This window comes from Brassica napus, chromosome C4 (genome assembly GCF_020379485.1).
Source record: "Brassica napus cultivar Da-Ae chromosome C4, Da-Ae, whole genome shotgun sequence".
NCBI lineage: Eukaryota > Viridiplantae > Streptophyta > Magnoliopsida > Brassicales > Brassicaceae > Brassica > Brassica napus.
The window spans coordinates 49,364,311-49,376,153 of NC_063447.1; the positions used below are offsets into that span (position 1 = coordinate 49,364,311).

The 11,843-nt window shown below is 36.2% G+C and overlaps 1 protein-coding gene and 1 long non-coding RNA gene across 5 annotated transcripts; both read left to right on the plus strand.

Annotated features, from left to right (window-relative positions):
• The first annotated feature begins 1,176 nt into the window (after positions 1–1,176).
• Positions 1,177–7,723, plus strand: LOC106446586 (histone-lysine N-methyltransferase SUVR5). 4 transcript variants are annotated; one of them, XM_013888361.3, is made up of 12 exons: positions 1,177–1,373; positions 2,469–2,818; positions 2,902–3,204; positions 3,278–3,388; positions 3,457–3,567; positions 3,658–6,222; positions 6,301–6,462; positions 6,542–6,658; positions 6,733–6,836; positions 6,920–7,057; positions 7,269–7,356; positions 7,440–7,723. In XM_013888361.3, the coding sequence occupies exons 2-12, from the start codon at positions 2,531–2,533 to the stop codon at positions 7,554–7,556; spliced, it is 4,104 nt and encodes a 1,367-aa protein (XP_013743815.2). In that variant the 5' UTR covers positions 1,177–1,373; positions 2,469–2,530; the 3' UTR covers positions 7,557–7,723. The 4 variants fall into 4 exon arrangements, with proteins under 4 accessions (XP_013743815.2, XP_013743814.2, XP_048612326.1 ...); XM_013888360.3 differs by having other exon boundaries at positions 1,252–1,434; XM_048756369.1 differs by lacking the exon at positions 1,177–1,373 and adding an exon at positions 1,452–1,471.
• Positions 7,724–10,305: 2,582 nt separating this feature from the next.
• LOC106449889 lies at positions 10,306–11,453 on the plus strand. Its single transcript, XR_001289315.3, has 2 exons — positions 10,306–10,623; positions 10,736–11,453. It is a non-coding gene; the product is annotated as an uncharacterized LOC106449889 (long non-coding RNA).
• The last annotated feature ends 390 nt before the right edge of the window (positions 11,454–11,843 follow it).

Sequence of the window (11,843 nt, forward strand, 5' to 3'; positions counted from 1 at the left end):
CATTTGGACATTTATAAATTTTGGTTATGTTCAGTTAGGATGTTTGGTAAAAAGAATAATCTTATCATTTGAAAATAATCTTTTCGCGGATTCGGTTTAGGTTTAGATATCTATTTAAATTATATAAAATTTTCAAAAATCCAAATATATCTTATCTCTTTACAATCCAAAAATAAAAATAATAGATAAAATATAAAATATAAATATGAATAATTTATAACTAAATATCTAAAACTAATATGAAATTGGTTCGATTTGAGTATTTGAATAGAATACAAGTATGTATTTCTAATATATTTGGTGTTTTGAGTATTTGATATTTTCAGATATTTAACTATAGCTATTTTAGATAATATTTAGATATTCTAATGCATTTTGAATATTTTATAAATGTTATATCTAAATAATTAATATATTTTAGTATATAATTGTGATTCAAATATTTGTGGGTACCGAAATATCTTGGTTAAATCGGGTTCAGTTATGGTTTTTTACTATTTGATTTGGTTTACGGATCCGAATATTTGCACAGTTTACTATTTTTCAAAAAATAAATCTTAAAAATTGACTGTGTATATACCTACTACATATTTTTTATTATTATTACTTAATCTAGTTTAATTTCATTTAAAACTTATAAATATATGATATCATATAGCTTATAGTATAATGTTGTGCATCTATACTATATAAAAACAAAAAAATAGATAAATCGCATAATAATATTTTTTTCAGTAAAAAATATGTGTAATGTCTATATTAGAAAAATACTAGCTAACTATGTAATAATATGATTTAGAGATGTGATAATTTGTTTCAGTATAACAATCTTATGTGTATAGTGAGAAAACTAAAACATTAGGAACAGTGCTTCTGGTAATTGACTTCAATTGCCAATTATAAGTGTTATAATTTCATGGTTTTATTTGAGAAAATCACCTCATTCTTTACGGATGTTGAAAAGTTAACGTTACCAAAAAAAAAACTATACAAGATGATAGTATATTATTAAGGAAAATGAAATATTAGTTGGCAAAAAATGAAATATTATAATTCTATTAGAGATATTTTAGTCCAATATTTACAGCTAACATAACTATAACAAAACTACCCCCATTTAACTCGGTCATGTTTATATTTATAAAAGTCCGATACTATATTTTTCTTTCGTACAGATTATTCTCTTATTTTATTTTTGTAACTCGATTTATAAACCACCACACAATAATAATAAAAATGAAAAAAGTTATCTCTACCTAGCATAGAAATCATCTTTCCCTTTTTCGACATTGTGGCCATGGTACATGCCCAAATACCGATGCCCTCGACCTAGAGATAATCCAGAAGAAAAAGAACTATTATACACAAAAAAGGTTATACATCTCAAAACCCCTTAGATTCAACCTCTCTAATTCGAATCTACAGATCAACAAGGTGTGTGACCTTCCATGTCCGATACCCAAATCTTTAGGTTTAAAAACATTTGCTTCGATACTTATCATACATGATGTTGTATCCACTTTATATATTCTTTTTTTCTTTTTTGCGCATTATCGTTTTTGGATTGGTTCATCTTCCGTGACCTAGCCTTTGATTCCGCCATGCCTGTTTACATGTATCTCCTAACAAGTTTATTGTGTTACTTGACCTTACAGTAAAATATTAGATCTAAGATTGGTTCTTTTGTGCATTTTAACATTTTTGGGCACCTGGGTTTGGTCGAGAATCTTCAAAATTGGTATTATTTTCTCTTCTGGTTCTTTGATCTATGGACCCACCTTTATATATATATATATATATATATCTATGTATATAGATCAAGTCTTGATTTTTAGTAGTGGAAACTCGTGGGTATTAGCCAATTGTTCATCCCCAATCAGAAGTTACTTCAGAAGATCTGAACCTCTAGCTGAATTAGTAGATTATTGTCAATATTTTGATTAGGAAAGCAATGGTTATGTGACCTATGTTCTTGTTGTTTATCCCGTACATTGATTTTTTATGTGTCTGCTAGACTCTGCTTATAAGTTTATTGTGTTACTTGACCTTAAGAATAAATGTTTAATTTTTTTTTATGGCTTTTATGCATATTAACATTTTTGGGCACCTGGGTTTGATTGAGAATCTTCAAATTCTTGATTTTTCTTGACCTTTCGAGTAATTATTTTCAGTTCTGTTTCTTGGGTTTAGATCAAGTCTTGATTTTTATTAGTAGAAACTTATGGGTATTAGCCAATTGATCATCCCCAATCAGAAGTTACTTTGACAAGATCTGATCCTGAAGAATCATTGTTCATATCATAGCTATTACCTTCTTATGTCTAAAAAAAATCTTACCTTCAAATAAATGTAAAATGGTTATTGCCAGTATTTTTGATTCATGTTGATTAGGAAAGCAATGGATATGTGTCATGTTGTTGTTGTTTGTCCTTAAATTTTGTTTTTTTTTTTGTTTTTTGCATCCACAGAGCGTGTAATCTGGTCAAATCCTGGGTTTAAAGAAGTGAATCATCATCTCTAAGTAGTGGTTATGGAAGTTATGTCTTGTTCGAGCTCACAAGGCGCTGAACAAGTTGAAACTCATGGTGGTCTTACAATGGATGAAATGCTACTTGACGTTGATGTTGAGGATTCAAAACTTAATGACTCGGCTTTAAAGCCTGAGCTGGATGGTTTGAACGCAGAGAAGCATAGTACCACCGATGTAGTTAACGAAGAAACCGAAAATCTTGGTGGTGATAATGTGGAAGGAGAGTCATCATCTCCTTCTGAGCCTAAATGGCTACAACAAGATGAACCTGTAGCTTTGTGGGTGAAGGTACTAATAATAATCATAACTCTTTCATCATCTTTCTCTTGAGTTTTAAGTTCATAATGGTTTAATGTTTTTGGTGTTATTAGTGGAGAGGGAAATGGCAAGCTGGAATCAGATGCGCGAGAGCAGATTGGCCATTGACGACTTTAAGAGGGAAACCAACTCATGATAGAAAAAAGTACTATGTGATCTTTTTCCCACATACAAAGAACTACTCATGGGCAGATATGCAGCTCGTTAGGTCCATCTATGAGTTCCCTGATCCTATTGCATACAAGTCGCACAAAGTTGGAGTTAAAATGGTTAAAGATCTTACCGTTGCTCGACGCAACATTATGAGGAAGCTTACCATTGGAATGCTCAATATAGTTGACCAGTTTCACTCAGAGGTATATAAAGCTTGAAGCTTATATATTTGAAGCTTCAGAGTGCACTTTGGTTTCAGCTCTTTCGATGTTGCAGGTTGTTGTTGAGTCAGGTAACGATATAATATTCTGGAAAGAGTTTGCAATGGAGGCTTCAAGAAGCACAAGTTATCAAGAACTTGGAAGAATGCTTGTGAAGCTTCATAGTGTAAGCTCTTGTTAGGCTTTATATTCACTTTCTGTAGTCATGTCTTGACTTTGTGTTATGTTGTTCAGATGATATTGCAACGATACATGGATCCAAACTGGCTTGAAAACTCGTTTCCTTCATGGGCACAGAAATGTAATGATGCAATGAACGCCGAGAGTGTTGAGTTGCTGAAAGAGGTAAATGGCTGATAGTGTCATCAGACATAATATTGTTCAAACGTTTTTTTTTGTTTTAACCAAGTCTGCTTTATCTGGTTTTGTGTTTAGGAATTTGACAATTGTATCCAATGGAACCAAGTCAAATCCATATCTGATCCTCAGATGCAACTAATGGTATTATCAGAATGGAAAACATGGAAGCATGACGTTACAAAATGGTTCTCAATATCTCGCCGTAGCGTTGCAGAAACAGCACAAGAGGACAGTAGCAAAAGCATCTTCAACTCAGATGTCCAGGCCAGCCATAAAAGACCAAAACTCGAGATTCGACGTGCTGAGACAACAAACACATCATCACAGATGGAATCTGATACTTCGCCACAAGACAACACATTAAATGCTCCTGTGGTGGTGATGAAAGATGAAGATGTGATAATGAACACACCAGTGAATGGTACGGACCTGTGGGATGGCATTGTTGTAGAAGCGAGCGGTTCGCAGCTAGTGAAAACAAGAGAGACGAATGATTTGTCACTCACAGTTGTGAAGAAACCGTTTGGTTCTGGAAACAAGAGTCAGCAGTGTACAGCGTTCATCGAAGCAAAAGGAAGACAGTGTGTGAGATGGGCGAACGAAGGCGATATCTATTGCTGTGTTCATTTAGCTTCGCGTTTCGCCACCAAAGCTATAAAGAACGAGGCGTCTCCTGCTGCTGCTGAAGCACCAATGTGCGGAGGAGTTACCGTTCTCGGCACCAAATGCAAACACAGATCTCTACCTGGAATGTTGTACTGCAAGAAGCACCGTCCTCACACAGAGATGGTGATGATGACGCCTGATAACAACTCCTCATCTCATCTTCTGGTTAAAAGAAAGGCTGCGGAGATGATAGAAGCAACTCAATATCAAGACGTAGTGGTGGTGCCTCCTCCTTTTGTGCCCAATGGAACCACCACTAGCTTCACTGAGATGCTTGAGCATTGCAACAAGGAGGATAACTTATGCGTCGGTTCTTGCTCAGAGAACAGCTACGTTCCTTGCAACGAGTTCGCGACGAAGCACACGCTATACTGCGAGCAGCACCTCCCCAACTGGCTCAAGCGTGCGAGGAACGGAAAGAGCCGGATCATATCGAAAGAAGTGTTTGTAGATCTTCTAAGGAGCTGTTCATCTCGCGAGGAGAAGCTGCCTCTGCATCAAGCTTGTGATGTTTTCTACAAGCTCTTCAAAAGTCTCTTGTCGTTAAGAAACTCTGTCCCGGTGGACCAACAGCTCGAGTGGGCGATATCAGAAGCTTCGAGAGACGCTGATGCTGGAGTTGGGAGGTTCTTGATGAAGCTAGTGTCCCATGAAAAGGAGAGATTAGCTAGGATATGGGGTTTCAACGCTTATGGAGAAGAAGATGCATCAGAATCTCCTCTTGCCATCACCAATGGTAAAGGAGAAGAAACGGGAGACGAAGAGAAATGGCCTTTCGTTGGATTCGCTTGCGCTATTTGTTTAGATTCTTTCGTGAAGCCAAAGCTTCTGGAAGCTCACGTGGAGGAGAGACATCACGTGCAGTTCGCGGAGAAGTGCATGCTTCTTCAGTGTATACCTTGCGGCAGCAACTTTGGAGATAAAGAACAGCTGCTGGTACATGTTCAAGCCGTGCATCCTTCTGAATGCAAGACGCTAACAGTTGCTTCTGAGTCTCAAAACCCTGAAGCAAGTAACTCACAGATCGTTGCGAGCCAAAACATAGAGAGCACAAGTGGTGGTGTACATAGATATGTATGCAAGTTCTGCGGGTTGAAATTCAATTTATTGCCTGACCTTGGCCGTCACCATCAGGCAGAACACATGGGAGGACTAGTTAGCTCTCGTGGTCCGAAAAAGGGGTTAAGGTTTAATAGTACCTACAGGATGAAGTCTGGTAGGCTAAGCCGTCCGAATAAGTTCAAGAAGAGTCTCGGAGCTGTCTCGTATAGTAGGATTAGAAACCGAGCTGGTGTGAACATGAAGAGGAGGATAATGCAAGATTCTACTAAATCAAAAACTGAATCATCACCGCCTCCGAGTGATAGTACGAACTTCGATAGATCGGCAGATGATGATGCTCATTGCTCTGTGGTTTCCAACATCTTGTTCTCGAAGATTAAGAAAGCCAAACTTCGTCCTAATAACCAAGATATCTTGTCTGCTGCTCGCTCAGCTTGCTGTAAGGTGAGCCTTGAGAACTCTATGGAGGCTAAGTTCGGTGTTTTGCCTGAGAGGGTCTATCTCAAGGCCGCGAAGCTCTGCGGCGAGCATGGTGTGCAATTGATATGGCATCTGGAAGGTTACATATGCTCTAACGGATGCAAGCCTTCTAAAGAACCAAATCTTCTATCTCCCTTGATCCCAAGACAAGAGAACGATCGATCCAAGATAGCTGAAGACGGCGGAGAAGCTTCTGATAACGGTTTGGAAGTGGACGAGTGTCATTGTATCATGGAGGCTCATCATTTTACTAAGAGACCTTTGGGAAAGACCAATGTTCTGTGCAGTGACATAAGCTTTGGTAAGGAACCAGTTCCGGTATCTTGCGTCGTGGATGAGGATCTTTTGAAGCAGTGTGAGAAGAAGCCATGGGAATGTTTTACTTATGTTACGAAACCAATGCTTAATCCTTCAGTGGATCTTGCAAAGGAGGTAATCTCACCTGTCCTAAATCTGAAACAAGATTGTGTCTTCTCTGTTGTAACATTGTTTGTTTGTCTGTCCATGCAGAAACTGCAACTAAGGTGTGGCTGTCCTGGTTCAGTGTGCTCGCCTGTGACTTGTGATCACGTGTACCTTTTCGGTAACGATTTTGAGGAATCTAGAGACATATATGGGAAGTCCATGAGGTGTAGATTCCCATATGATGACAAAGAACGGATCATTCTGGAGGTAGTTTTTTTTTAGATCTTGTTAATATCATATCCACTACATGTGGTTCAACTAATGATTGTTCCTGGCAATGTTGTAGGAGGGTTATCCTGTTTATGAATGCAATGAGCTCTGTGGATGCTCTAGAACATGTCATAATCGTGTTCTGCAAAACGGAATACGCACTAAACTTGAAGTTTTTAGCACAGAAAGCATGGTGAGTCATCATCCTTTGTTTATCTATCCGTCTTGGCTTCAGTTCCAGTATCCATGACTGATTGATCGACACAGGGATGGGGAGTACGAGCTTGTGAGCATATACTACGTGGCACATTCGTCTGCGAATACATTGGAGAAGTTCTTGATCAGCAAGAAGCAAACAAGAGACGAACTCAGTACATAGCTTTTTCTTAATCTTCTCCCATGTTTGTCTTCTTGCTTGGAACTGAAGTTAAGGTCTTGCTTTTGATAACCATAGGTATGGAGAAGATGGTTGCAGCTACATACATGATGTTGATGCTAACATCAACGACATTGGTAGATTAATTGAAGGAGAAACTGATTTTATTATTGATGCTACTACTCATGGAAACGTCTCTCGATTCATCAACCACAGGTGAGTCTGAAGTCTACCAATTCTTTTGCATCATTCTACAACATGACTTCTGATAACCATGTGTGGTCGGGTGGTATGGCGGACTCGGAAAGGTGCTAAGCGCCCCACATACCACTTTTATTTACCCATCTGCGTAACCAGGCGGCGTGGGTAAACTCCCACCTAGAAAACATGACTTCTGATTTTAATCTTTATTTATTTTCATTTCTAGCTGCTCTCCGAATCTTGTAACGTACCAAGTTGTTGTGGAAAGCATGGAGTCCTCTCTTGCTCATATCGGTTTATACGCCAGTACAGATGTAAAACTCTCGTCCTCTTCTCTATTTGCTTGAAAGAAGTTTCTAAACTGTTGGACCTTAATTGATCTTTTTCCCCTTAACAGATAGCTGCAGGAGATGAGATCACGCGAGACTATGGACGCAGACCGTTAACATCTGGACAAGAAAATGGACATCCATGCCATTGTAGAGCTACAAACTGCAGAGGTTGTTTCTTTTAGATTTTGGTTTTTAATAGGTTCAATTCTTTGCAGATTTGTTTCAGTAACTTCTTACAAGATTTTACTTTTTTTTTTATTTCCCATTTGAATCTTTAGACAGCTTCGGACTATTTGATTCTGCAAGTTTTTTTTTCCAGTATTCATAATCAAATGTTGATTTCTCCTTTCTCTATCGTGAAGAACCAAAAGAAAAGTTTTGATTCATGTGTTCATTCAAAACCAAACTGAATATATCAAAGATTGAGTGTTTCTTCTTACCCAAGTCATCAATGGATTTGTTATCTTCTTTTCTTTTTTTGCTAAAGGATTTGTTATCTTTTTGGTTTTTTAAGAAGAAGCTCATAGTAGCAGAACTCATCTTTAAAACTGATTTCACACACGCTTGAGATAATAGGCATAAGATCTGAAACTTCAACGATGAAATTAAAAAATGCAATAATCACTGAGATTAGTAGGTGCTTTTTTACCTTCTCGTCAACATTTCATGGGATGATTATGTAAGATTTGTATTATCTACCTATGAGGCCACACTTCACATGACATGGAGATAGACAATAGAAAGATATGGCATAGGGCTGGCAAAAAAAACCCAACCCGATCCGAAAAAGTAGTAACGAATATGAACTGAAATTAATTAAATATCCGAATGGGTTCAAAATCTTGGTATCTAAAAAACCGAAATCGAACATGATCTGAACCGAAATATTTTGGGTACACGAATGTATCCGAAGTAGATTTATATATTATTATTTTTAGATTTAATGTATATTAAAAAACCATCCAAAATATATACTTGAAAATATATAGAAATAGTAAAAAGTAAATGTCTAAAATAGCTAAAATACACTCACAACATAAAAAATACTTGAAATATCTATTGGTTCTCTATCAAAATATTCAAACCAAACCAATTTATATGGTAAGTTTACATATGTTATTCAAATTTATATGCAATATATTATTTTATTTATATATTCTGAGAAATTTAAACTATATAATGATTTTTAAAATTTTAAAAATCATTTAAAAGGGTTATCTAAACCCGCAAAGATCCGAACCGAAATTTAAAAATATCCGAATGGGACTGAAATCTTTGACCCCAAAAACTCGAAATCCAAATAGATCCGAACCGAACCCGAATGGGTATCCGAATGCTCACCTCTAATACGGCATATCCTCAAAAATTAATTATTCAAACGATAGTGTACCTTCACTGTTCTCCAATCATTCTATTCTGTAACTCTATAGCATTTATTGTATAGTTATCGTAAGAGCACGATTACTGAGAGATTCTTAGAGTAAGGTTCTTAACGGAATATAAGAACTCGTCTCTTAACTTTTAACTAAAAAGCTAAGAACCGGCTTTTAAATAAGATATTTAAGTTATTTAAGAGCCGGTTTTTGATTTTTTTAGTTAAAAGACGGATTTTTATATTTCGCTAAGAACTCCATCCTAAGAAACTTTCGATAATCATACTCTAAATATGTCGACCATCACGTAGTGATGTAACAATGACAACTATGACATTTATAAAAAAATTGTTTTAAATTACATGTCGTTTTCATTTTTCAATGTAAAATATATTAATCTTTTTGTGATATTACTTTTAATATTCTGCAGATTATCTAGTATTTGAAATATAGCTAGTTAGATAATTAATGGTTTTTTTATCTAGAAATATATAAAATTTAATATTTTATTAATATATGTCAAATCTCAAAACATCATATAATAATAAAAATTGGAGGGAGTATTTATTAAAAAAATTAAAAAATCATTAATTTCAACCGAATCAGAATAGTACAAACTATATTCATGGTCACATATAATATAACGTATTTATTTTATAATTATGTCGACCAGCATATATCTCATAACAATATGTAAGAACCGGTATGCTAGTTTGTATCAATTGGTAAGATAGTTTAGTGCATAATATCTTAGTTGGTTGTTAAAATTAACAATAGTTAGTAATATTAATTAATCGTACGATAATTAACATTCAAAATTATCATGTATCAATGAGACAATATCCTCGTCACCACAGGAACATTGCATGGAGGAACCACAAATTTTAATTTTGGATAATATCTATATGGTGAATGGTTCATGGACCCTTATATCTCAGCTCACTGGTTGCGGATGAGTTTGAATAATAAGTCCGTGAAAGATTCAATTTATGGGGATGAAGAACTTAAAACGACGAATCTTTTTTATACACAAAAGTGGAAATACTGAAATGGACTATGTAAAATATACTCTAGCATTCGACATATTGCAATAACCTGATTGCAATGATAAATTAGGAGCCTCAAACACGGCGAACCTTCGTAACAGAATTGGAGACGATACATATTCTTCAGCTAGGACTGCAAAGTCATTTCATAGAAGACTTTATTTTATTGATTGTTCTATTCTGGCATGTTTATCCAGACCACATCAAGCTTCAGCAATAGATAACTGTTTGTTATAAAAAAAAAGAATTATCATGCATCAATTTCAAATAATATTGACCGGAAATTAACCACTAATTCACTCAATTTCTTGGAAAACTACCAAAAATAAATGAAGTCCAAGACTTAGGTATATGTGTTCGTTCATACGCAATTATGTGTGTTGTCAAATATTTTAAAAATTAAAAGGAAACCTATTATTTGACCTATCATAAGATATGAGAAAAAAATTATGCCTAAAGATACATTATGTCTTTCAATTTACTCTAAAAGACACAATGTGCTTGGCACACACTTCCTCTATGTTGATTGGCATATATACCCTTTAACTACACTTCTCTTTCTCGTTACTAAGCTGATCAAAGTCACATTAATTATTATTTTTTACCAATTTCTTAAAAACAAACACTGGTCTACTTTCTCAATCTGTAATCCCAACCACGTTTTTCTTTCGATTCCTTCTCTTCCATCCATGGCGACCCAATAGCAAGAAATTATTAGTCTATAATTCGTAAAGCCAGGTTCCGTAATGGTGAAATCTTCACCTTCCGAAACAGCTATGGATGAGAATCGCGGTTCCATCTGCAGAAAATCCGGCCCATCACGCGAAAAGGTATGGGTTTGTATCGCGATTTTGTCTTGGTTGAAGAAGTTATAGATCCTTTGGTTTAGTCTGTTCTGTTTTTGACATAGATATGTTGTTTTGCCCCCACTTTGTTTCTTAGGCCAAGGTCGTGGAGATGTTATATACATGGATATGAATCGGAGAGGATTGATATCAACTGATTTTCATAGCTTAACCCTATCATTTCTCTTGTTTTGGGTTCATCTTGCATACAATTAAGTGCATTTAGTGTCCCTGCATCTGCATTTGCATTGTTGAACCTTTAGAGCAGGTATTCAGGTGAAATGGAGCAAAATGGAGAGATTGTGGTCGCAGGAATGTACTGGCGGCCTGGCTAGCGGTCTCTGCCAAGACAGCTAAAACAACAACTCCACAGCGGCCACCTCTAGCGGCCTCTACCTTAGCCGCTGGAGAAAGACAGAGAAAACCCGAGGAAACTCCAATCAATTCCATTTAATCCAGGGCACAGCGGTCAGAATCAGCGGCCAAACCCACACAGCGAGAGTCAGAAGAATCTAGCGGTCTCTCCTAGCGGTCCCTACCTAAGCCGCTATACATGTTCTGAAGACGAAGAAGAAGCTCCCAGCGGCGACTATAGCGACCAGAATGAAGGCCGCTACACTCCCCTTACTAGCGGTTGCTCCTAGCGGTTTTAAACAAGGCCGCTGCAGTCACTTAACCTAAAGTGATTTCGTGTTTTTAACCTCCTAGTATAAATAGTCTTTGTCTTGGTTAAGAAAGGACATCCTTTTATCCATTGTAAAACACTGAAACCTTTGGGGGATCTTTGGAGTTTATGCAATTAGTACTTCTATTCTCTTGTTTACTTGTGATTATCTCTTCTTCTATTTTGATTATGCTTTCATCTATCATGGGTTTAAGTGTGATTAAAATGATTAGTGAGTAGTCATCTTTGGATTCATGGGTTAGGATGATTAGGATGATTAAGTGATGATCCAGAATGTTTAGAGTAGATTAATATGTTTCCTTGCTTGATTGAGTGATCTTAATGCTAATCTAGAGTTGGCCATTTTAGATTAGAAATCTAGACATTTCATTGCCCGAGAGGTGTTCGATGAAATGTCTGAGCCAACTCAACATGCTCTTAGCTTACCCTACCAAAGGCATTTGATGTTAGGAGAGTTTAGAAAGTTGAATGATCTGTTCTTAATGATTGCTTGATTGACACAAACCAAATGAATTTGATT

What these genes read in the sequence shown, in the direction of transcription:
- LOC106446586 (XM_013888361.3), top strand. Translation starts at nt 2,531, where the DNA reads ATGGAAGTTATGTCTTGTTCGAGCTCACAAGGCGCTGAACAAGTTGAA. An exon ending in TGCTTGTGAAGCTTCATAGT is followed by an intron (nt 3,389 to 3,456) that starts GTAAGCTCTTGT and finishes TATGTTGTTCAG; the next exon opens with ATGATATTGCAACGATACAT. An exon ending in GTGTTGAGTTGCTGAAAGAG is followed by an intron (nt 3,568 to 3,657) that starts GTAAATGGCTGA and finishes TTTTGTGTTTAG; the next exon opens with GAATTTGACAATTGTATCCA.